The sequence below is a fragment of the Squalius cephalus genome, assembly GCF_949319135.1.
Source record: "Squalius cephalus genome assembly, chromosome: 4".
NCBI lineage: Eukaryota > Metazoa > Chordata > Actinopteri > Cypriniformes > Leuciscidae > Squalius > Squalius cephalus.
Genome location: NC_137125.1, coordinates 26,967,224 through 26,993,650, shown reverse-complemented (window position 1 = coordinate 26,993,650; position 26,427 = coordinate 26,967,224). Strand labels below are relative to the sequence as shown.

The following is a 26,427-nucleotide window of genomic DNA, read 5'->3' as shown; positions in this document are numbered from 1 at the left end:
GCTAACTGCATCAGGACTGGAAACCATGCTTGGTTCTTCCAGAACGGTGCTACAAGCAGTACTGAGCATTTTGTTTCCCTGACCCGCTCTAACACCTGAGGCAGGAGGGAGACGGGGGGAAAAGCGTATAGCGGGCAGCGCGGCCACATCCGGGACAGCGCGCTGTCGTTCTTGGAAAAGAACACGGGGCAATGAGCGTTTTCGCGGGACGTGAATAGGTCCACCTCCGCTCTGCCGAATCTCTCCCACAACAGCCGGACTGTTTGTGGGTTTAGAGACCATTCGCCCAGGGGAATGTTGTTCCTGGACAGTCTGTCTGGGCTCAAATTCTGGAGCCCAGGCACATGCACTGCTCTCAGCGAGCGCAAATTGTGCTGAGCCCATGTTAGGAGGCGTTTCGCCAACCTGTACAGGGATCTGGATCTGAGACCGCCCTGGCGATTTATGTAGGACACCACGGCCGTGTTGTCCGAACGGACTACGACGTGTTGGTCCTTGATTTGGGGACAAAAACGCGTCAGCGCGTTGTGCACTGCCAGCATTTCCAGGCAGTTGATATGTTGGAGCTTTTCTCGTTCTGACCACAGGCCGAAGAACGGTCTGCCCTCGAGCAGCGCTCCCCATCCCAAGGTGGATGCGTCTGTCGACACCATCCTCACTCCCGAGGAAGTCCCCAGGCTTACACCTGATCGGTACCAGTCGTCCGCCATCCAAGGTATCAGGGCTGCCACACAGCTCTGATTGACCTTGAGACGTAACCGGCCGGACACCCACGCTCCGCGCGGTACTCGCGCTCTCAACCAGAACTGCAGAGGGCGCATGCGGAGCAAGCCCAGCTGAAGAACTGGCGATGCTGAGGCCATGAGACCCAGCATCCTTTGAAACTTCCTGAGCGGGGTAGTTGCGCCGCAGCGGAAGGATCTCGCCGCGCGCTGAATGTGCAGCACGCGCTGTGGCGACAGCCGCGCTGTCATAGACTGTGAGTCCAGAATGGTACCCAGAAACGAAATCGCTTGACTGGGGTTCAGCGAACTCTTTGTCCAATTGACTGTGATACCAAGATTCTCGAGGTGATCGAGTAAAATGGTTCTGTGCTCCACGAGCTGTGATCGTGATTGAGCTAGGATCAGCCAGTCGTCCAAATAGTTCAGCACTCGCATGCCTCTGAGTCTGAGAGGGGCGAGCGCTGATGTCACTCAGACGACGCGTGCTTCCTCGTGATCCAGCGATGCGTGAGCTTCGCTGAAGAGATGAAAATCAAGTGAATCAGCCTTTTCGAGCTCCTTTTATAGAGGTTAGCCACACCCGTCTCGACGGTGAAAAACATGATACCAACCTAATATTGACTGAAGTTTTTTTTTTTTAAGCTTTTAAGGCTTTTGTAAGGTTTTGGATAGTAATGAATCAAGTGTTACTACATCTTTATAAAGGAACTACTAATTATTTGGATCAGTATTCTAAAGTGAAGATCATGGGAACGCACTAGTAATGACTAAAGTGTTACCAAATCCATTGGAAGGAATTGCTATTCAAAATCTTACAAAAATCTCAAAAGCTTACAATGACTTCAGTCAATATTAGATAGTTATCATGTTTTTCACTTTAGAATACTGATCCAAATAATTAGTAGTTCCTTTAGAATGATGTAGTAATACTTGAGTCATTACTAGTGGGTTACCATTACCTTTTATTATAAATTATGCATTATTCATGTTAATTATGAACCTGTAGATAGTAGTTCTCTGGGAGGTATGAAAAAAATAGTAGTTATTGATTAGCTAATAATAAACTACTACATTCATCTGAGCGCTATTACTTAATAATTTGTTAATCAGAGTTTCTTGTTAGTTAATAGTAGTAACTAGAATGTTAATAATTCGTTACTCGTTTGTTCCTGTGTAATTATTCATTAATGAAGGAACAGTATTCTAAAGTGTTACCCACTAGTGTACTATTTATGAAGGCTATATCCTTAACACCAAGCATATCTGCAGACTCTGTTGATTTTCTCCTTGATTCTTTTAACTCAAAAGTTAAAAGTGTAATTGATGATATTGCTCCTGTGAAAGTCAGGAAGAAGAGTGGCAGACAAAAAGCACCTTGGAGAAACTCAACAACAGTGCAAAATATGAAAAGACAATGCAGAAAAGCAGAGTGCATGTGGCGGAAGACAAAAATTGTAGTCCATTATAACATCTACAAAGACAGCATCCATGCTTTCAATATGGAACTAGGCAAAGCTAGACAGACTCAAATATTATAAACAGTAATTTAAACAACACACGCACTCTTTTTGCTACTGTAGAGAGACTGACAAACCCCCCAAGTCAGATTCCCAGTGAAATGCTCTCAGACAATAAGTGCAGTGAGTTTGCTTCTTTCTTCTCTGAGAAAATCAATAATATCAGAAAGGTGATCAGCACATCGAGTTGCGCTGGGGTCAGACAGATCAGACCACCTGAGAAAGTAGTTACTATGTCTGATTTCAAAGAAATTGATGGCAAAATTTTGGAAGAAACCGTACAGCACCTTAAAACATCAACCTGCGCTCTTGACATGCTTCCCACATCATTTTTCAAAAGTGTGTTAAACAGTTTAGAAGCAGATCTTCTAGAACTGGTAAATGCCTCACTTCTCTCTGGGAGTTTTCCAAACTCCCTGAAAACTGCAGTTGTCAAGCCCCTCCTGAAAAAGAACAATCTGGATAAGACCATATTAAGCAACTATAGGCCGATTTCAAATCTTCCTTTCATAGGCAAGATCATTGAAAAAGTTGTCCTCAATCAGCTGAACAAATTCTTATGCTCGAATGGATACTTTGACAATTTTCAATCTGGTTTCCGACCACACCACAGCACAGAGACAGCGCTCATAAAGATAATAAATGATATTCGCTTAAATACTGATTCAGGCAAATTATCAGTGCTGGTACTACTCGACCTCAGTGCTGCATTTGACACTGTCGATCACAACATACTTCTTGACAGGCTGGAAAACTGGGTGGGGCTTTCTGGGATAGTCCTAAAATGGTTCAGGTCATACTTAGATGGGAGAGGTTATTATGTGAGTATAGGAGACCATAAGTCTGAGTGGACATCCATGACATGCGGAGTCCCTCAAGGCTCAATTCTTGCGCCACTCCTGTTCAACCTGTATATGCTCCCAATGAGCCAAATAATGAGAAAGAACCAAATTGCTTACCACAGCTATGCAGACGACACACAGCTCGACTTAGCCCTATCGCCTAACGATTACAGCCCCATTGACTCCCTGTGCCAATGCATCGATGAAGTCAACAGTTGGATGTGTCAAAACTTTCTTCAGTTAAACAAAGACAAAACTGAAGTCATTGCGTTTGGAAACAAAGATGAAGTTCTCAAGGTTAACGCATACCTTCACTCTAGGGGTCAAACAACTAAAAATCAAGTTAGGAATCTTGGTGTGACACTAGAGTCAGACCTTAGTTTCAGTAGTCATGTCAAAGCAATAACTAAATCAGCATACTATCATCTGAAAAATATTGCAAGAATTAGATGCTTTGTTTCCAGACAAGACTTAGAGAAACTTGTTCATGCTTTCATCACCAGCAGGGTGGATTATTGTAACGGACTCCTCACTGGCCTTCCCAAAAAGACCATAAGACAGTTGCAGCTCACACAGAACGCTGCCGCCAGGATTCTGAGCAGAACCAGAAAATATGAACATATCACACCAGTCCTCAGGTCTTTACACTGGCTCCCAGTTAAATTTAGGATTGATTTTAAAGTATTATTACTGGTATATAAATCATTCAATGGCCTAGGACCTCAATATATTGCAGATATGCTCACTGAATATAAACCCAACAGATCACTCAGATCACTAGGATATGTTTATAAGCAACTGAAAAAAGCACAAATGTCAGGGCATGTCAGAACATCTCAAGGACCCCAAAAACACCCCAGACCCCAGAGGGTTAATGTATAAACAGCTTTTGAAAATGTCTTACAAAGCATTTTGGGATTGTTTTGAACGAAATATTGAAGTTTTTAATTAAGTATTTTGGCACACCAGGCCGAGTGGCACTACGCATTGTTCTAAAATCGGGTTTTATTCTGGCATGTTGAATTCGTGTTCACTTGGATTTAGTTTTCTCATAACAGCTAAAAGAACTTAATATACTCCGTCCTTTTTGGTTATACAGACAAGATATCATCTTTTAAAACTGTAAAAGGTCTACTTTTATTCATGTACAGTAGCCTACACTTACAATAGGGTAACGACAAAACGTTTTCTGTCGTCTCTGTCTCCGGGAACTGGAGTCAAAAAAATGAACTAAGGCCACTTGCCTCAGCTCAGTCACGCTAAGAAATATGTCTAAAGCTTTAAATGTGAATAAATATCTGATTATGTAATCCATATAAAAACGAGAGGCGCAGAGGATCTACTCAAACATGTGTATGAGCGCTTCCCAATGAGGAAAGGACAAGGGTAAAAATCTCGCTCTAATTAAATGTAGCTAAATCACCCTGAATTAAAATGTATAAAACAGATCAAATAATTTCTTTGTCGAAATGGTGCGATATTGTTTCATAATTATTCTATAAATGGTATTAAGTTTAACAGAAACACAAAATACCCACTGTGGTTTGAGATTTAGGCCTATTTAAAAAAAAAAAAAAAAACTCTGCTTTATCCACAAATTGCACGCTGGTTGTAAGGATCCCAAAAAAATCTGTGTAATTTAATACTGCGTTGGACATTTTCTACAATACAACAATTTGTTTGTATTTCGTTTTGCTTGGAAAAAGCTGGTCTAAACTGATTTTAATTCTTCAATCATTGAAATAACGAAATATTTAATTGATAAACTTTTATGACAGAAATATTACTACAAGTAGCCTAAATGATTAAATTCCTTCATTATCAACACTTTAATAATGCTAATGTCTAGAATAGGCTAATGTCTAGAATTTAAGTGTGAATTGCGACTTCTCTTTGTTTTAAGTCAGTCTCAGACTCAGATAGCATGTGGGGGGTTTGGAGGGCCAGTGAAGTGGCTTTATCGCTTCTCTTAAAGAGCAGGCAAAGTTCCTTTCAGGATAAATCTCTCAATGTGTCCAAATGTAGGCCCTTTTTATTTTATTTGAAGTGTTCAATCCAGTTGATTCAACTGGTTTTGTAGAGTTTTAGAATGTTTGAGCAGTGTGTATGATTGTCAACAATCTGGCATTATCTAAACATGAACTACTGCCGAAACGCATTCATGCCAACTAAACGAATGCGAGTGATCAGCAGATACAGAGCTCTTTAATTCACAATCAACCTCGTTTTATTGTAAGGTGAATTCAACTAGGCATTCTGTTTCTTTGAAGCAACAAAGGCTAAATAATTTGTTACAGTTGTTTTTTGTCATTGGTGACACGCAGTGACTTACAGTTTTATTAGCTTTAGCTCGAGAGAGACCAGGCGCGTGCAGTGAGGGCGACAAAAGAAACTTGCAAAAAGAGATCCAGCGCATCTGCGAAAGAGAGGCAAAGAAAGCAACTGTTCATAATTTATGTTGCTTTGTAGCCTACTATTTTCATTTTGTACTGTTTTAATTGTACACAGCAAAGCTGAAATTTCTTTGGCAATACAAATTTAAAATGTTGCAAGAATAAGATTCTATATTTCTCATTTATATTCTCTTTCTTTTTCTGAGTCTTTTTCGGAGTTGTTTAATGTAGGCCTATGGATCGGTTTTGAAAATTTTCTTTCGTTGCTATGGTATCACTGTCAGTCATCTCAATTTCGTGAATGATTCACAAAACTAATTTAGCAGATTAAAGACGAGCTTCATCATGTTCAGGCCATTGTGATTTTCTGGTGCGATCATCTGATAATCTGCCTTCAACAGCACGTTCGGGTTTTGTCGTCTGTGCAGCGCAACAGAGGCTCTACTGGAATGTGCCATTATTAATTAAACAAAACGCTTGACTTTAATAAACTGTTACCTAGCATCAAGAATGGTAAAACATAAATATTGTTGGCCAACATCGGTTAACAGCATGGCTACAATGTATCGTCTAAAGCCTGTTAATAAAAATGACAGACAATGAATAACAAAGCTCTTAAAAGTGTTTAGAATCAATAAATGCACATTTCAAAAGTTTTTATTTTCGACAAATTAATCTATTAATCTAGAGACAAAATTATGGAATCAGTTTATATAGCTGAGTTTCGAACATGTTGTAGCATTGACCACAGAACTATCGTCTGAAAGCTTAAAATAATAAAGAATGCTAAAACACAACTGCTGCTGACTAACATCGGTTAGCAAGTCCTGACAATATTTAAATTAATCATTTTGTTTAATTTATTTCACTGTTATGTTTCAGTTAATAAATCTACTAACAAATTAAAATAACACAAAGTATAATACCTATTATATAGATGCATATAACCTGAGATGCAGCCTAGAAGAACTGGGCACACAATGTTAACGTTTAGCCTGCTTTGCTTAAATCTGATGCAATACTAGAAGCCTACATTTGTTTCAGTTCTAAATTTGAACTTTAATTTCAGTATTGTGATTATGAAGTCGTTTAACTAAAAATTTGTAGCTATCTGATACCAGCTCTCAATGAGCCGCGACGCAGCGGCAGATTACGCAATAGAGAGAATAAACTGACACTTTTCAAAGTCTGTGATTGTAGCGCCACTTAGCAGTGAAAGGCAGCAAATACACACCCCCAATTTTACTGAAACGGTGGCGGTAAAAGTATTATTCAGGTTAAGTACCAACTGTAGCCTACAATTGCAACTTTCATAATTGTAAGAAAGAAAGCAATGTCATAATTCATTTTAATTTAATTTTGCTCAGAGGTGGAAAATGGCTTCAATATGAATTTCTGTGGTTTCTCACTGCAGGTCAATCTGAGTCAGAGACAATGAAGACTCAGGATAAACTACAAATCCAGCATAGACAGGTTCAGTAAATGTGGGGGTGAATGTGTGTAAATGTGTGAGTGTGTGAGTGTCAGAGATGCTGTAGAAGGACAGAATGTTAGCCGACCAGTCCAGATACACTCCTACTGTGTTAGAGGAGGGTGAAGGAGCAGGTATGTCAATGTTCTTACTATTGTGCCAAAAAGTGTACAGCTTATCACAAAAGAAAAGAGTCCAGGACTTTTCATTGCGTCCAAACCGACATTCGCTCCCTTCTTTCCTGCAGATTTCTTTATATGTCACTGCTATATGACCAGAGCCAACCCATGTAACCTCCCAGTAACAGCGTCCAGTCAGACTCTCTCGACACAGAACCTGCTCATGGGTCACAAATCTCTCTGGATGATCAGGATACGGCTGGTGCTCTGCCTCAAATGTTGCTTTTTTGTTCCCTTCAGTCAGAATGAGTTGAGTGTGTGCTGTGTTTGGATCCAGTGTGAGATCACAGGCATCTGAACACAGAAGACAGATCAGAACATCAATGACATCATTAAATATGTACGTGTGCGTGTGTGTGTGTGTGTGTGTGTGTGGTCCTGGTAAACCCTATGTTATTTGTCCCCACAAAGATGGTAATATCCGAATTTTTTTGTCCCCATGAGGAAACCAGCTTATAAATCGTACTAAGTGATGTTTTTTGAAAATGTAAAAATGCATAAAGTTTTTTTTTTTTGTGATTTAGATGTAGGGTTAAGGTCAGGGGATAGAATATACAGTTTGTACAGTATAAAATGCAAATGTCCCCATAAAACATTATAACCCTGTGCGTGTGTGGACTTACATTTTCTCAGGCCTGGTCTTATCCTTAAATGTCCTCCATGGTCCAAACTAAAATGAGACAAACACACACACACACACACACACTAACAAATAATATTCAATATACTAATGAAATGATTTTACTATTTTGGCACATAGTGACATAATGGTACAATTAAAATGAGTGGTAAAAAAAAAAAAGAATACTATATATCAGCCAGATTTTGGCACAATCCATCATGTATAGTGTGTCATAGTGGACGACTACGCGGAAACCCTGCTTTCTTGTCCAAGACAAGATCTTGGGGGTAACAATCGGATAATCTGACAGAGACTATTGTAACATGTCTGAACTCTGCATTAGATGACCCTCATCTTGCATGCAGGCATACGAGTCATGACACACACATGTTGGGTTTTCATGTTTTATAGGGACTTTCTCTAGACATAATGATTTTTATACTGTATAAATTGTATATTCTATCCTCTAAGGCTGGCCACATACTTGAAGATTTTAAGCTTGATTTTGGGCACGATTTGCAACCCCCTACGATTTAGGGGGGGGTGGCCCAATTCGAGGCTTCTCGCAACCTCCTTTTTGTCACAAAAATCCTTAATTGTGTGGTGTCATTACAACTATTTTCCTGCTCCCGATTGCGTCAGAGCCTGAACAATCCCAAATCCAACTTTTGATCGGGCTGCCTCTGACTTGATATCTGTGTATATATACTCAGGAACACTGGATTAGCTTTACTCACACAAGGACATAGCATAGACAAGGCCAGACAAACTCAAACGGAAGCAGGGAAAACTAAATAAAAGCGATATAAACAGGTCAATTCCAAGAGGGTCCTCGCACCTTGGTGCTCAGGGCCTATTGAGGTGTACAGCTGAATGGAAGTATTAACTTAACTAGGTCATTATGGTAACAAACTCAGGCAGGGAAAAAGTGCAAACCAAGTTCAACTGAACATAACTGTGACACCAATTCTCACTATTAACTAGTTGTAGCATGCATATTACTAGGATTTCAGATGTTTAGTAGTAATTATAAAGCACATATTAGTGCCTTATTCTGCCTACATCCCTTAATCCTACCCAATACCTAAACTTATCAACTACCTTACTATTAATAAGCAGTAATTATGTCAAAAATTATAGTTGATAGTGAGAATTGGACCGTAAACTAAAGTGTGACCAGAAATTATACATACTGCTTTGGCTCTGAAGGCCCAATATCCTCATCTTTGATGATTATTTTGACTGTTTAGGATCTTGTATCTTTTACAAAGTACTACTGCTGCCCAGATAGAAATTATTAAACAAATACAAATTCAGCCCCACCCCCTATTATTCTCTATAGAGCTGGTTTACAGCTGAATTTGTATTTGTTTAATAATTTAAAACTTTGCAACAAAATTATATTATTTTCCTGTTTATTACTCTGAAGCTGCTTTGAAACAGTCTATATTGTATGAAGTGCTATAGGAATTATGCTGCGTGACATAACACTGTATTTAAGCAATAATTTACTTAGGCATTTAAATTTAAGTGGGTAATATTCACAGTTTGTTCAACTTTATTTTAATCAACTGAGATTTACAGTATTAGCAATCTACTGTAAAACCAAATAAGGCTCTTACTGCTACACATACTTAAGTATATTCAGTCTGTAGTTTGGATCCTTCAGTTTGTTGTTTAGCAGCTGGACTCCTGATTCTCCTGGATGATTGTAGCTCAGATCCAGCTCTCTCAGGTGTGAGGGGTTTGAACTCAGAGCTGAAGACACATAACTGCAGCCTTCCTCTGTTACCATACAGCCAGACAACCTACAGACACACAGTTATATAATCTACAGACACACATCTACAGACACATTACCATTATGACTGACTGTACATTATCTCTTCTTTGTTCTTAATACCTCAGGATCTCCAGCTGACAGTTTGCACTCTTCAGTCCATCAGAGAGCAGCTTCACTCCTGAATTCTGCAGGTCATTGTTACTCAGGTCCAGCTCTCTCAAGAGACAGTTTGAGGATTGTAGAGCTGATGACACAATTTCAAAGGACTGACCAGAGAGATTACAGCCAGCGAGACTGAAAAAGAGAAAAATACATAAGAATTAAATTCTTAACCTCTTTCTATAATGGGTATTTCAATAATATCAGCTATATTCCATTCTGAAAATAAATGATACAAGATGTTTTACTTGGCATGACAACAGAAACTTTCATTCATAAAGAATCTTGAAGAAAGTCAGGATTAAATCACTCACAGGGCTTTTCTGCAGTTGACCACAGCTGGTATCAGTCTTCTTCTACCCTCATCTGATGTGTTATATTTCTTAAGGTCCAGCTCATCTAGCACCTCCTCTGAAATCTGAAGCATGTAGGCAATTGTTGAAGAGTGAGCAGGAGAGAGTTTCTGATTTTTGTTTGATTTCACAAACTCCTGAATCTCTCTGGACAGAGTCTGATCTTTAACTTGCAGCAGACAGAGAAACAGATTGATGGATCTTTCAGTGGAGAGTTCATGTCCATCTTTGATCTTCTCTTTAATGTACTGCGCAGTTTTCTTGATGCTCTCTGAGCTGTTCTCTGTTTGTTTCAGTAGATCCTGTAAGAGTCTCTGATTGGACTCCAGTGAGACTCCCAACAGGAACCGCAGAAACAGATCCAGATGTCCATTCTCACTCTCAAGGGCTTTATCTACTACACCTTTAAGCAGATTATACATTGAATCAAAAACCTTAAGGGTCTCCATGGTGCTGTTTAAATAACAGTAAAACACATGGAAAGCAGCAAGAAACTCCTGGATGCTCAAATGAATGAAGCTGTAGACTTTTCTCTGATTTATCACAGATTTCTCCTTAAAGATCTCAGTGCAAATCCCAGAATACACTGAGGCATCAGTGACGTCTATGCAACTCTCTCTCAGGTCCTCCTCATAGAACATCACATTGCCCTTCATCAGCTGTTTAAAAGCCAGTTCAGCAAGTTTCACAATCACTTCTCTGTTAGACTGCAGGAATTTCTCTGTATTTCTCTCTTCATACTTCTGATTCCTCATGTTGATCTGAATCAGCAGGAACTGGATGTACATTTCAGTCAGAGTTTGAGGGATTTCTGCACTGAGATCTAGTTTCAGAATGATTTGAAACACAGTGGATGTGATCCAGCAGAAGACGGGTATCTGGCACATGATGTCGAGGCTTCTTGCTCTTCTGATGAGTGAGATGATTCTGGTGGCTTGATGCTCATCACTAATTCTCTTCCTGAAATATTCCTCCTTCTGAGGCTCACTGAATCCCTGAATTTCTGTCACACGGTTGATGTATTTGCTGGGGATCTGATTGGCTGCTGCTGGTCTGGAGGTGATCCAGATGAGAGCAGAGGGAAGAAGCTCTCCTTTCATGAGGTTTGAAATCAATACACCTACTGATGAAGTCTCAGTCACATCAGAAACCTTCTGATCATCTGAAAACAGTGTAATTCTGCTTTCATCCAGACCATCAAAGATGAATACAACTCTGCACTCATCATAAATCTTTGAGTCCACATCTTGAAGTTCAGGATGAAAGTCCAGCAGAAGTCTGTGGAGACTGTACTGATGATCTCCAATCAAGTTCAGCTCTCGAAATGGAAGAACAAACATGAAATCTACATCCTGATTACCTTTTCCCTCGGCCCAGTCCAGAACAAACTTCTGCATAGAGATGGTTTTTCCAATTCCAGCGATGCCTTTAGTAAGAACAGTCTTGATTTGGTCTTTATCCTCACATCCTGGTTCAGGTGAGTTTTTAAAGATGTCATTGCAGTAGATTGCATTGTCTTGTGAGTGTTGTGTTTTCTCCATCTGTAAAAATTCATGTTCTTCATTAACTCTTTCTCTCTCTCCCTCTATGATGTAGAGCTGTGTGTAGATCCTGCTCAGGAGGGCTTCATTCTCTTGGAGCTGGTTTCCCTCAAATAATCTCTCATACTTGTTTTTCATGCTGGTTTTGTGCTGGTCTTTGACTCTCTGCAGGTATCCAGTCTCCAGCTTGTGTGTCTGCAGGACTGCTTCAGTTTCTACCTGTCTGATATGGGTCTGATAGTGGGATGTAGATGGGGGCACAGATCTAATTGGTTCATATATCTCCTTCCTGTTGAAATTAAAAAGAAAAGAGTAACAAAATGACAGTGATTACAGTAACCATTATAGATCAATATGATATGATACTGATTTTAGATTGTATGCAAATGCTTAAGTACATTAGTGTTACTTCATTAGAGTCTATTAAATCACTATTTATATGAGTTGTACTACAGTGAATTTGCAATTTCATGTTTATACTAACAGAGGGTCAGCGGTCACTGGTTCATCACTGAATTGAAATGGGTGATCCATGGATGTGTTGCTCTTCACAGACACACAGCTGGGTTCTGCGGACTCTGATCTCTGTCTCCTGCTGATACTGACAAAAGAAAAAAATGGCATTTTAGAGTACTAGCTAAACTGTGAATGCACCAATTACATATACTTAGTTAAAATTGTGTGTTAAATGCAAAAATAGTGTCTCACTTTGGGTCAGAGGTCACTGCATCACTGAATTCAAGGGGAATATTCATCATGGACTGATCACTCCTCAATGACACACAGTTTGATTCAGGAGATGGAGAACTCATTCTAGAGTCAGCGTCCTCTAATTCTCATTTCCTAAAAATAGAGTTTGTTTTAGAGCTTTTATGTTTTAAAAGTTTTCTGTACTATATTCTATTATATAAATGCTGTACTGTTATTTTTTTTTTACCTATAATATAATATAATAATAAAGCAAACATACAGTTTAATGTAGTATAACCTTTATATTAAAAAAGAGTTTATGTTCTATTCAAAACATCTCTTTTTCATTAGGGATCAGGGGTCTTTATTACTACCTTTTCTTGTTTTGCTTTTTTGTCTTCGCAGACATATTTGCTTTTTCTTACATTGAAGACAGACGTGACTAGGGTTGGGAATCTTAAGAAATTGTCAGGTTTCAGTTCTGCCAAACGATTCTGGTTCCGATTCCATTAAAATTATTAAACAACTAGCCTAATAAAAAAATGGTAGTAAGGAAAAAATGCACAATACTCAATTCAAACAGCTGTTTTAGTGTTTATTTCTTAATACCTGTCGATTCTGGTTCCGATTCCATTAAAATTATTAAACAACTAGCCTAATAAAAAAATAGTAGTAAGGAAAAAATGCACAATACTCAATTCAAACAGCTGTTTTAGTGTTTATTTCTTAATACCTGTCAAATGAGTTTAACAGACTGGTAATGACAACAAATTCAACATATTTAGAATTTTTTTGTAAAATCCAGACAGGTGAAACAGAATATATTTCATTCAGTTTGAATGATTGATTCATAAAGACTTCACTTGTTTCATTACTGGATGAATCAGCGTTTTTGAGCGAGTCTCCTGAATGAATGATTCAATGACAAATACATTTTTTAAAGCTGCAGTCCGTAACTTTTGGCACTCTAGCGGTTAATAAACACTAAAACTGCGAGCTTCTTGTGAAAGAACACTGTAGCCAGAGCTCCTTCTCTCTGTCTACGTCTATGAAGAGTCATGCAGGTACTGGGCTACTTCGCAGCGGTGCCGACCAGTGTAAAGTAGTCTGAAAATAAACAAGTTATTATATAGGCTTACCATAGTGATTCAGGATAATACAAAAACACGGTTTGGAAAATGCATTCATGATGTAGGCTACTCCCTCATTACATTTTGTAAATTTTGAACAAAAAAAAGGTTACATACTGCAGCTTAACCCTCTGGGGACCAAGGTGTTTTTGGGGCCCTTGAGATGTTCTGACATGCCTTGACATTTGTGGTTTTTTCAGTTATTTATAAACATGTTAATGGCTAAGGTGTAAATTCACTCTATATAGCACAAACAGGGCTACCATAATATGCGAGCAACGTGTATGTAGATGTTTGTATTTTTAAGAGAATAATGTTTATGCGTGGTTATTGGAAAAAATAAAAATGAAAGTTGCTGAATTAAGACCACAAAACACATATTAAATATGTGTCCACAAGACTTTTCACTAATGGATGTTGTCCCTTTGAGTTCTAGCTTCAAAATTATGTGAAAATGGTCTGGCTTTATCATTCACAAAACAAAATACATTGATTTAAATGGTGTAAAACAGGTTTTGCTTGGAAAGCCATTATGCGCGGGGGGCGTGGAGGAGGAGTAGTTTGTCCCACCCACTCTGCATAATGACTCTGCCTAATGCCCATTCATTCAGGTGTGACACTGACTGAGCCACAATGCAAGGACAAAAGATGTATTTAGAAGAAGACTTATATTGACCATTTAAGATTTCGCTTACATCTCTCTTGTAAATATGTTTTGCTATTTTATTAAAAATTTTACAATTACAACAATAATTACAATTTCAACAATATTTCAAGTGTACTCTTTCTTTGTAAAAAAAAAAAAAAAAAAAAAAGATTATAGGCCTACATTTTATCATATGTATTCATTAGTTTGAATATAGCCAACATTGGAACATCTAACATCTTAGTCTATGACTTTATTTTTGACAAAAATAGTATATATATATATATATATATATATATATATATATATATATATATATATATATATTATATATTATATATTATATATATATAACGTTTAGTGGTGGGCCGTTATCGGCGTTAACGCGCTGCGTTAACGCGAGACTCTTATCGCGCGATAAAAAAAATATCGCCGTTAATCTATTCCCCAAATTGCGTTGGGAGATGATGACGCAATCTACCCGCGGCCGCGAGGTAAACCCGGCTGCAACGCATATTCGTCGTCATCTTAAGTAAACACGGCTGAAAGTGAAAGCAGCAACATCCATTATTTGGACTTGGTTCGGATTTAAGCCGTCCGACAAACAGCAGCAAACTATAGACAGAGTGTGTGGGGTAACGGTTCGGTAAGTTAACACACGACTAATCCGTTCTACCACCTCAAATTCAAAACGAAACATGATATCACTGAATACCAGCGCGCGCGTATTATTCTCATTCCAATATATCTTAGTGGTGTAACGTTAACACATAATCTCTGTCTATGCCCGATTTTAAGAATCGTTGTTGTGTTTCTTTTTAACGGAAAAGACATTAGTTAGACAATATTATCACTTTAAATTTGGGGTTTCATAAGATCAAAGCTATAATAAACATTAGACCTACTTAAGTCTCTGCAGCTATTGTACTTACATTTTATTTATCTGCAAAATTATGTTGTATACTTACAGTTTTGCACAATATATGTTCTCAAAACTACATATACCCTTTAAAAAAAATACATTTAGCAGTTGTTTAGCAGGGTCTGTGTAACCTGTTCTGAAATGGTTTTATTATAATATACTGTATATCGTTATCGCAAGAGGCTGCAATGTATATCACAATATAGATTTTAGGCCATATCGCCCATCCCTAATTGATAGCCTATAGTAGTTGATAATAACATAGGCCTACCTAATGTTGCCTATGGACTGTAACAGTACAGTAGTAACCTTTACACTCTATGAGTAGAACAGCTTTCTCAAGCAGTTTGTGATGCATTGTGGAAACAGGAGATGAGCCCCTGGTCTAATACGCCACCTGGCTTGAGAAACCGGTTCACAAAGACTTACTTTTATAGTCATTATTTGGGTAGCACACATATTCTGAATGCCTTCGGCAGAATTCAAATGAGCCATTTTAATCTAGATTAATCTAGATTAATTTCAAAATTAATCTAGATTAATCTAGATTAAAAAAATTAATCTATGCCCACCTCTAATAACGTTAGATATGAGCAGAAATTGCTAAACAAAAGCTTTTTTGATGTGGCGATATATTCTACAGTAGCCTAAAAACTGTACCCTAGTCAAGTCAACAAAATGTTGTCTTTCATACTTCGCCTGACTGTAATGTTGTTTTTATGAAATATTAGGGCATATAAATGCTAATTTGCAGTTTAATACGTTGCTTATACAAATACATTTTATTTCAACATATTCCAGTCGATTTTTACTCATCTCAGTAGGCTATAGCAAAGCAGTTTATTATTTTACACACAGACGCGCGATTCATATTTAGGCTAAACAGTCTTTACAAATATGTCCCCTTCATTCATCTCACAGAAAGGCGAGTCATATTATAGAAATGGGATTCATCTTTTTGCGGTTTACATAGGCCTACACTAACGTTATTCCATAACGTTATTCCACACGTGAGAAAAGAAAACAGCCTACCTCACTCCTCAGCGGAATCTGCTCCTCATTTCAGGAGATATTGCTCCTCATCAGCACTGTTCTGAGGAATCGTTTCTCCATAAGGTAGGCTATAATGTCTCACTCGCGAGGAGTCGCGACGCGCTTTGTTTACAGCTGATGTGGGCGTTTCACAGCTCTGAAATGGTTCTCAGAATCCGGGGCGTGGTCACATTACTGTGAATCATCTCGTAATGAGGTCGACTGGAGTCGCTCTCTTTTTATACAGATTACAGAAGTTGAGAATATTTGTTTTTTATATAAATGACTTCATTTAAAAGATGCGATCTCAAGCTTTATGCCCGTGGGTCTGTTTGCCTGTTTGACTGAATTTTCGCGGAGTTATAGATCATTTTCGAACGCGTTTCAAATGGGAGTTTACTGACAGAGAGAAGGCAGAAATCGCATCATGTTAATTTTTCTTTATTTGTCAAAAAGCAAAACACTTTATTTTTATTGTGAGTATACAGAAAAAAATAGACACTGAACAGGATCGATTGATGTATTACACGAAAATGAAAGATCAAAATTAACAGAGCATTTAGTGTTTATTTTCATTGCTAAAAAAAAAAAAACGAGCAAAACGCGCGGGCGCGTTTTTGGTCCCCAGAGGGTTAAACAGTCACTTGTCTTATGAACGCTTTGGAGCATCCGATGAAATCGAAACACTCATTATTTGAAGCAACATTCAAAAAGTAATTTACTCTACTTTGGTTGCAACCGTAGACATCCGTGTTTATACTCAAACTATAAACTTATATCTCAGTACTTCAGTGATCATATGAATATTTGTAACACAGAAATATTGATACTGTGTGGTTGAAAAGACTGTGAAAGTAAAGCTGTTTCATACCTATATATTGACAACTGCTCTCTCTGTGTCAGCGACAGCGCAATGTTCTGGTGTGAAGTTTGTTTTGAAGTAAGATTGAGTGGAATCGAGATCGAGATGTTTTAAAGATTAATCGTGCAGCTCTTTCTCTCTCTGCATTGATATCTGACGCAGAGTGTATAGGAGTAGCGCAAGGTCTTTTCATTACTATTTTAATATTCATGAGGTGAGACGTTGCTATTAAAGGATAAGCACTCAGCACTTCGCCCACACATCACACCAGAACCGGTTCCGCACGGTTACGGTATTTAAAAAAAAACACTACAAATACTCGGTTCCCAACCCTATATGTGACTGAACTGAATTTTGTATTTCTGCCAAGACAGACCAACTCCAATTTCACATGACTTTGACCAAAACTGCATCAGCAGAGAGGAACTGAAAGTAATAATAGACAGTGAAGACATCATAGAGAACTATAAAATATATTTCTCAGCCTTCATTTTCTGATCTGTGCTCAAAAATCAGACATTGTCATATGTTCGGTTTGCTGTAATATCTATATTCAAAATTCAATGTGAAAGTATTATAATATAAAATATATTAAAACGTCAATGTTAGATGTGATTGATCACATTTAATTACAGAAAAATGTGATTATTGATTGACAAAGTTCTGTACAATACACATACAAATAATTTCAAACAGGTTTTTGTTATTGAGGTATTTTGTTATACTCTGGTACATTCATCTACACTTTTCTTATGGTTGGTTCAGCTTTCAATGTTTTGCTACAGCAGTGTTTGAATGCAGTAACCGGAAAGCCTGGACAGTTTGAAATACTGTAATTTAGTATAGCGATTATTTTCGTAAAGGCGAAAATATCAAAAGTAATTTAGCACGAAATATGAACCAGGTTTGAAATGTCATTAATTAAGACCAATAATCTAAATAGCAGGGCCCATATGTATAACATCTTAGAAATGCTCTTAAGAATAGTCTTAAGATTTTACTTAAGTGTCCAAAAATTCTTAGTAAAAGTAGGATTTGTCTAAGACTTTTATAAAAAAGCTAAAAGCAACTTTCAGTAACTCTAAGACTGTTTCTTAAGTGCTGACTGAAGTGGCACTTAATGGTGTGTTCACATGGGGCGTCAGCGTCAACGCTTCCCATTGACTTTGAATGGGTGACGTCAAGCGTTGCCGAAAAGAATTGTGGATCCGTCGGCGGCGCTTCACTGGCGTTGCTCGTGGCAGAAGTTGAGAATTTTTCAACTTCTGCCGCGAGCAACGCCAGTGAAGCGCCGCAGACGGAAACGTCAGCCAATCAGGATCGCTCTATGCAAATACAGTAGCCAGGTGGCAGCCAATCACGTTCATCCTGTTCAAGAGCAGCAAACTGAGGATAAATTTGAGTTCCTGTCTAATTTCATTGGCTGACGCTGCTATGACCATGGCGTCAGTGCCAAACTTCAGCCACGCCTTCCGTCAAGCGTTGACGCTGACGCCCCGTGTGAACCTACAGTTAAGTGTTGTGAACTAAGTACTACAATGATGTCAACCCAAAATGGCCGCCCTCAACCACTGAATCAGCCAATAGTGAGCCTGCAAGGGTGAGGTCACTGCAGAATGACACCAATCATTTAATGTATTTATAATAAAATAATTTAATGAAGACTTTGATATTTACATTTATTTAAAGGTCCCGTTCTTCGTGATCCCATGTTTCAAACTTTAGTTAGTGTGTAATGTTGTTGTTAGAGTATAAATAATATCTGTAAAATTATAAAGCTCAAAGTTCAATGCCAAGCGAGATATTTTATTTAACAGAAGTCGCCTACAAAAAACGCCTGGATTGGACTACATCCCTCTACTTCCTTCTTTAATGACGTCACTAGAACCGTTTTCTGACTAACCTCCGCCCACAGGAACACAGGCGTATTGATGGCGAACGACAGACGTGGTTGATGTTTATCTATAATCGGATACCGCAAAAGTTTAATTCGAAGTTGTTAGTTTGCTCTGTCCATTTCACCACGGACTGTTTTTCTAACCTGGGATAATATCAAGCAGGCTTCTCTCAGCGTTTCATACTGACGAAGGGGGCAATTTCAACTATATTCCAGCAAGCGGTAAGTAGTGATTTACTATGGAAGTAGCGATCAACTTCACATCGTTTCTCTTAGTAGGATGAAAATAATCTTACTTAAACTGTGATTAATATACAGAAAGCGATCAAAGAACAATCCCTTTCCAATCGCCCAAGCTGTCAATCACACAGCGCGAGTTTATCTGGACACTTGCCAAAACTCGTTATGAAATCAATGACGCTGTTACACTGCACAACGAATCTCTTACTGTATTTATATACCTCATGTTTGCATTGGTGAAATCATTAGTGAGTGCAGAAACTGCGTTGCAATGATAAGATCTTTTTTCACGCGATCAACAGACTGTCATCTGCTCAATGCTCATCACTGCAAACTTTTATGTGATGGTAATAGATCTAAATACTTAAAAAACTTCTCACGATTTGTTAATCCCGATAGCTGTAATAGTAAAAACGTATAATAGCTGTAATAGTAAAAGTTTTCCAGATAGTTCCACATGTAATGCCAGATATTTCATATGCAAGCATGTCAGCCAATCACAGCAGAGGGCGTTTACACTGAAGTCTCACAGCAGACACGCCCCTTCAAACAGAGCGTTCAAATCAGGTGATGAAATCAGGCTAGGAAAAATGCCTTTTATTTCTAAATTATAAAAAAATTTGATCTAAAAAACATACTAACATTATAAGGGCACCCCAGGAAACATTATAAAATAATAAAGTTATCCATGGAATGGGACCTTTAAAAAAAAAAAAATTGCTTTGCATTGTGCAAAATTACCACAAATTAATTTTGACACTACAGAATCCTTTTCTATTGATATGTCTCCTCATTTGCAGTTGGAGCAATGATGCCAACAAGAGTTCCATCAATGGCTCCAAACAACTCCAGGGAAGCCCGAAATACTCATAAAAGCGGCTTGCTTTTGCCGCATGGTTTGAAGGTCAGTGGGAAAGTCAATGAACAGCCATAGAGTAGTGGCCAAAAGTGATTGTCCAACATAGGAAAATTGACATTCACTCTTTATTCAAATAATATAAAAAATGTGTTAAAGATTTTGTAAGCATATGGAGTGTAGTTGTGCTTGGAGTCACTTGTTTTTTTATTTGTGATAATACAATGAAACATGGCCAAATTCTGTGGACATAATTTTTTGACTAGGCTGTCATTCAAACAAATTATGAACACATGAAAAAATATGAGGGGACCAATGAAATATTAATTAATGATTATGTAGCAGACAATGTATGCTTCTTTTTTTTTTTTCCTGTGAGCTTTTTTGTTTTTTGTTTTTCTAAAACCTGTAGCTGTAGTTTGCATTTTTTGCCAAATAATCTTGTCAGATAAATACCTTCACTAAGTTTAGTGTTTTGTTCTTCCCTCATATTTAAAAATATATTAAAAAAATATATAACTATACAAATATTTTCCTCATATTTCAATGGTTTAAGCAAACTTGTAGGGTCATTAAAAAAAAAAAAAAACACTTTTGGCCAGTATGTTTGGTGTGGTCAGTGCCACAATTCTGCTATTTCAGACCCTGCTTACTGTGGACTGATGACCCCAAGTCATCACCCCAAGACATGCACTGTTGCATTTTTCCAGTCGCCAAAAATGTAATTATTACTTTTATTTCAAGCCCGAGTTTAGTGACATCACTAACCCTAAAATTTACATAAACCCCGCCCCAGGGAACATGCAATAAAAGCCATGAGAAGAGGAAGAGTTGTAGTCAGGGCCGTTTGAAGGAATTTGGGGGCCCCAAGCAAAATGGACATGGAGGCCCCCCCAATAAAAAACATATTATAATTCCGTCCGTTCGAAAAAAAAGTTGCACTAACTGTTTGTTACAAGCAGCATTTGCCGTCAGGCAGGTAGCTAACATAAACATATTTTTTCTAGCCTACCTGCTGCAAAATTACACCATTTGTACAAGACAAGTGGAGCTATTTTATCCAGTGTAATTTATCACTTACCACTAGGGGTGTAACAAAATTCACGGTTCGGTTCAATACGATACACACGGTTATATGTTTTCGATACAGCAAAAAGAAAGAAATGCCAATTTCCTTGATTTATTTATTTTTCTTCTTTTTTTAATTAAAACAAGCATCATAAAATATGATTTCTTTTTACTTTGAGCAATTCTGGAGCTATAATTGACTCTTCTTAGGAGCATATAAAACAAAACAGCTCCTTGGAAAAAATTAAATGTAATATTGTAGTAGTTATAAACAAATGTTTATTTTAGTTAAGATTAACATTTGAGGGCATTGTATTCATAATGTCAAAATAAAACCGACGTAATGTTACTTGAAGGCATTATAGACTACTATTCCTGCCAAACTATGTGAATGTTTCTCACTAGATCTCGCAGCGATGTTATTACTTCTGTGGCGAATTCAAATGCTTTCTTTACTGGATCTCTTATTAGCGCTGTGTAGTAACAGTGTCGCATGATCACGATCGGCTCGCGCTGCACTGGTCCAAACTGATAAACAACGGTCCGTCAACCACACAATAACGAGTAGCCCAGTTTCGTTCCGCTTGCATTACGTTTGCACATTTGATGCTGGGCAATGTTGTCGCGCCGGCGTCTCTAAATTATGAGCGCGCTTGCCACGCGCAACTTGGTCGGCAGGAAAAATGATACAACGAACCGTTCGGTTTGAAAATGCGTACCGAACACTGAACCGAAAGCCTCGTACCGAACACTGAACCGAAAGCCTCGTACCGAACGGTTCAATACGAATACGTGTATCGTTACACCCCTACTTACCACTATCTTGTTTTTTCTTATCCTTCTCTTCCTTTCTCTTCATTCTTTTCTGGCTTCCTGAAGCATAATTCCGCTTCATGATAACTGCCGAGGAGTTTTTGTATTTTGCCGGCAGCAGAGATCGCGTGGTTGGCTGGCTGCTGTCAGCGACTACTGAGAGGGGCCCCCTTGAGGGGGATCCCGATAACAGTGTCATTGCACTTTACTGCATTGACTATCAAAGGGGCGCTCACACAGTTTGTTGTTGCATTTTATTCTTAACCAGTCGTTGTCTCCAAGCAATTGCTTGGTTTGCCTGCCTTGTCGCGACGGGCCTGGTTGTAGTAGACCACATTTTGGAGTCTGCTCAAGCTGCCGCATCCGTCTTTTCACATTTATTGCAATTACACTACTTAAAGGGCACCTATTATGCAAAATTCACTTTTACATGGTGTTTGAACATAAATGTGTGTTGGCAGTACCCTGGAAATCCAAAGTTGAATTTGCTCAGCGATCTATCATTATTAGTAATGATGCTCACATCCGAGCTGCACCAATCACATTGGGTTATCTGATATAGGCGGGCCAGAGGCCAGCTAAACAGATGACGACAGCGCTGTGACGTCGAAGTCATTAGTAAATATTGCAAGATGGCTATGGATGAACACCAGTTGTTTGAAACGGCTTTGGCCGCTACAATGAACGAGTTAGACTTGGCTTTTTTAAAAAAAAGAGGAACTAAAAGAGGAACAGAAGACGCCGTTCGAATCGTTCTTTTGCAAGAAGGGCGTTTTTGCTGTTTTGCTGACCGGATACAGCAAGAGTCTAATCTACCAGTTAGCTCCACTGGTAGCTACGCGTATGGGGCTTGTTGTGATTGGTCGTAGTGTTATCCAATTGCGTGCAGTGAGATTTTCAAATGCATGCTTGGTGCCGCCCCTCGAGCTGGCCGATTTTCATTAGTCGATGCCAGACCATTAATCTTTCAGATTTAGGTCTGGATTTCCAGGCTATGTTGGAAGTGTGTGTACACAACTACCATACAATAATAAAAATCCACTCAGTGCTTTTTTTAAAAATCCCCATAAATCATAAGCACTGTCTCAGAACAACCCGTTCTCAGATTAGGGGCAATGTGACGTACTTTTGCACAAGCCCTGCCCATGACTGTTGACTGACATTGCAGTTTTAGCGTAGACCCGCCCTGAGTGAGTAGACCCACCCCCACAATACCACCAGGACGGCCCATAGGCTCGAACTGTGGGAGGGAAAGTTACAGAATAGCTGAATTTCTGGACTTCCAAAACACCCCAGCTACTTAAAGGGCACATATGTTTGTTACGACCCAAGGTCTAGGGTTCAGGGGTGAAACATAAAGGAAAATAATCAAACAGATTACTTAAAAAAGTTCTCTGGTTCTTATTTTTATTGAGGTTTAGAGTAGAAACAAGTTTTGCCAAGAGTTTAGACAATGTTTGGGAACGCAAAAGTAACTTCAGGTCTAGACCAGGCTAAAATAATAAACAAAAAGTAGACTACCTTATCCCAGAAAACTAAATATCTTATCAGGGACAATAAAACAAAGGAAAATACAAGAACTTTCCTAACTCCTTAACTACACAAACAGGAGAAAAAGATGTCAAAATAAATGGCACCTACCCCCTAAAGCGTTCATGTCACTCGTCCTCTGGGGATGTTTTATGCTTCTGTTCTGTACACAGCGGAAACAACAGAGGGAGAGAAGCACACGCACGCACGCGCGCACACACACACACACACTAAAATACAAGCCTCAGATGCAAGTCATGTTCCTGGTTTTGTCATGTGTTTCTCTTGTTCCTCATGTGATCCTGTCATGTGCCTTCTTGTCATGTGCAGGGTTCGTACACCTTTTCCAAGGTCAAATTCCAGCACTTTTCAAGCACTTTCAAGGTCCATTTTAAAGCTTTTTCCAGCACCTTAAACCAACGTAAATTACATACCAATACATAGTCCAAATTATTATTTAGTGTTTTTATCACATTACAGTTTTTTTTTTTTCAATCGCTAACAAGCGCTTACCCATACTTCAGATAATTTTTCTAAACTCTTAACACAAGACTTACACCTACAAAACACAATTGGCCAAATTGATAATTTTCTTCTCAAAAACACATTTTGTTAAATATATACTAACTCTCCATTTCAAAACAGAACACATGTTTCTCTGCACACACTAACTTTACCAAAACACTGGAAATCTGACTCAAAATGAAATTATTCTGTCAAAGAATAACACTTGTTTTCACTTCACAAGGTATATGCAGTCAAAGTACACCAGGTTTCAAAATACTGGCTATTGTTGACATTAGAAAAACTGCATAGACTTTTATGTTTCAGGTAACATGCAATCCACCTTTTACACTAAATTTCTTGGTTGGGAACTGTATGTCCACATGTACAGTAATGTTCACATTCAAACGCATTCCAGTAAAAAGCAAATCAGTTATTTTTTCTTTACTGTTTACTAAAGGAGGTACAGTAGAAACACAGTATAATAGAACAGAAAAAGTTTTACAGTATTGCTTACAGTGAACAAAATATCATATATAAGAGCATTCTGGGAAAAAAAAACAAGAAAAAACAAACAAACAAAAAAAGCCCAGATAAAAAGGGGGGAACTAAAAATAGCACAAAATTAATGTATCTAATCCCTGCGATCTTCAGGGTTAGGCCACATGTTTTCGTCAACATCACATCTGATATCATCCAAGGCGATGCACCTGGGATAAAACCGCTTGGTATGTCGGATCCACCCTTGGCAGTCTTGAACTGTGATGTCCCTGCAGCCAGCATCCATGGCTTCAAGGAGGGATATCTGGTCATGTGGCTGATGGTCATAAACCTTCCACCTCCATGCAGTACATAACTCCTCTATGGGGTTGAGGAAAGGTGAATAGGGTGGAAGGAAGAGACTTAACAGTCTTGGGTGGACTTCAAACCATGCTGTTATTGCTTGCGAATGATGGAAAGCAACATTGTCCCAGGTAATTACAAAGGTCCTCATGTTTTCACCCTCCTGATCCTGCTCTGGTACCAGGCGCTGGTGGAGATTATTGAGAAAGGCAAGGAGGCGCTCGGTATTATAGGGTCCAACCTGACATCTGTGAAGGAGTAATCCTGCATTTGCCATTGCTGCACACATGGTAATGTTTGCCCCTCTCTGTCATGGCACATCAACTGTGGCCCTTTTTCCAATTATATTTCGTCCACGTCGACGCCTTTTGGACAGATTGAATCCTGCCTCATGTAAATTAATTCATGAGGGGCCTGGTTGGCCTCCAATTCCATAACTCTCTGAAACAAAGTTTATGTATATCATGTCATTACTGTATACCATACTGTACTGTAACCTATTACTGTGTAGGTTACCTACTTGCAAAGTGCAAAGCTTATAGAACTGGACATTGAATTGAATATACACTATATCTGGACATATTGTCGTCGTAGCTCCTTGACTCTCTCACTGTTCCTCTCAAAGGAAACAGTGTAGAGCTGCTTCATCCGCACTCTGTGTTTAGACAATGTCCGTGTAATGGTTGTGAGGCTGATGCTTTCTATATAGCCAAATATCTCATGGTCCTCCACAATTCTAGTTTTAATTTCATGCAGTTTTATTGCATTATTTGCAACAACCATTTCTACAATGGCAAGCTCTTGATCATTATTGAGGAGCTTTCCTCTTCCCCCAGAGGGTGGAAGACATTGCATTCTTTAGAGGGATAAAAACAACAACATATGCATTACTGTATGACCTTATTGACATGTCAAGTGAGAATAGAAACAATCCATGTAAAATGCAATACTTACCTGTTGGTTTGTTGAAAGATGCGAATAATGGAGGCAACCGTTGACCGCCTCAAATTGGGTTGCACTCGTTCACCAGCCTCTCTTAGTTAGAGACCGTGGTTGATTACAAGGTCAATGATAGTGGCACGAATTTCTTCACTGACTACTGTTCTTGCAGCCCTTGGAATGCCACCACCATGCATTCTTACACCTCTACCTTGCCCTCTCCTTGGGCCTGCTCCTCTTCCTGCACCTGCACCTCTTACTGCACCTCTCACTGCACCTGTACCTCCTACTGCACCTCTCACTGCATCTCTCCCTGGCCCTGCACCTCTCACTGCATCTCTCACTGCACCTGCACCTCCTTCTGCATCTCTCACTGCACCTGCACCTCTTACTGCATCTCTCACTGGACCTGGTCTTCTCCCTGGGCCCCTTGCTCTTCCTCTTCCTCGTCCAGACATTACAGTGTTTGTCTTTTTCTGTTTCCAAAAACATCACACCTCAAAGTCCTCCTTTTATAGTAATAGAAAAAAATAACCCCTGCCACTGAGTCTACAGTTTTTTTACAATCGCTATGACAGTTTTTTCAATACATTTAACAAGTTTCCTAAACTCTTAACGCATCAACACACCTAAAACACACAATTGGCAAAACGGTTAATTTCATGCTCAAAATCACACATTGTAAACTAAACTCCAAAACTAATTTTCAAAATACAATAATACACTAACACAATACACTATGTCTAACAAAACACTGCAAACATGTTTCAAAATCAAATAATTATTCAAAACACTAACACATGTTCTCTTCCAACAGGAACATTTAGTCAATCATAACACAATGACAAAAAAAAAAAACACTAACATCAG

At 38.7% G+C, this 26,427-nt stretch overlaps 2 protein-coding genes across 4 annotated transcripts in view; one reads left to right on the top strand and one right to left on the bottom strand.

The window, feature by feature from the left end:
* The window catches only part of LOC307157471 (uncharacterized protein), a 191,593-nt gene that overhangs the window by 86,965 nt on the left and 78,201 nt on the right, over nucleotides 1-26,427 (top strand). The gene's annotated exons all lie outside the window — the stretch shown is intronic.
* Nucleotides 6,105-23,502, bottom strand: LOC307157459 (protein NLRC3-like). Of its 3 annotated transcripts, none has more exons than XM_079869367.1 (8): nucleotides 23,383-23,502; nucleotides 12,294-12,428; nucleotides 12,070-12,186; nucleotides 10,006-11,874; nucleotides 9,653-9,826; nucleotides 9,384-9,557; nucleotides 7,751-7,832; nucleotides 6,105-7,421 (listed from the first exon to the last, which is right to left on the bottom strand). In XM_079869367.1, the coding sequence occupies exons 2-7, from the start codon at nucleotides 12,395-12,397 to the stop codon at nucleotides 7,775-7,777; spliced, it is 2,496 nt and encodes an 831-aa protein (XP_079725493.1). In that variant the 5' UTR covers nucleotides 12,398-12,428; nucleotides 23,383-23,502; the 3' UTR covers nucleotides 6,105-7,421; nucleotides 7,751-7,774. The 3 variants fall into 3 exon arrangements, with proteins under 3 accessions (XP_079725493.1, XP_079725492.1, XP_079725494.1); XM_079869366.1 differs by having other exon boundaries at nucleotides 7,751-7,797; nucleotides 23,383-23,500; XM_079869368.1 differs by lacking the exon at nucleotides 7,751-7,832 and having other exon boundaries at nucleotides 7,357-7,421; nucleotides 23,383-23,437.

Bases quoted from the DNA above. Each gene is read 5' to 3' on its own strand.
- LOC307157459 (XM_079869366.1), bottom strand. From the start codon at position 12,397: ATGAGTTCTCCATCTCCTGAATCAAACTGTGTGTCATTGAGGAGTGAT. The intron at 7,798-9,383 runs GTATGTGTAGCA...GTCTCATTTTAG, and splicing joins TACAGACTGAATATACTTAA to TTTGGACCATGGAGGACATT. The intron at 7,422-7,750 runs GTAAGTCCACAC...TTCTGTGTTCAG, and splicing joins AAGACCAGGCCTGAGAAAAT to ATGCCTGTGATCTCACACTG.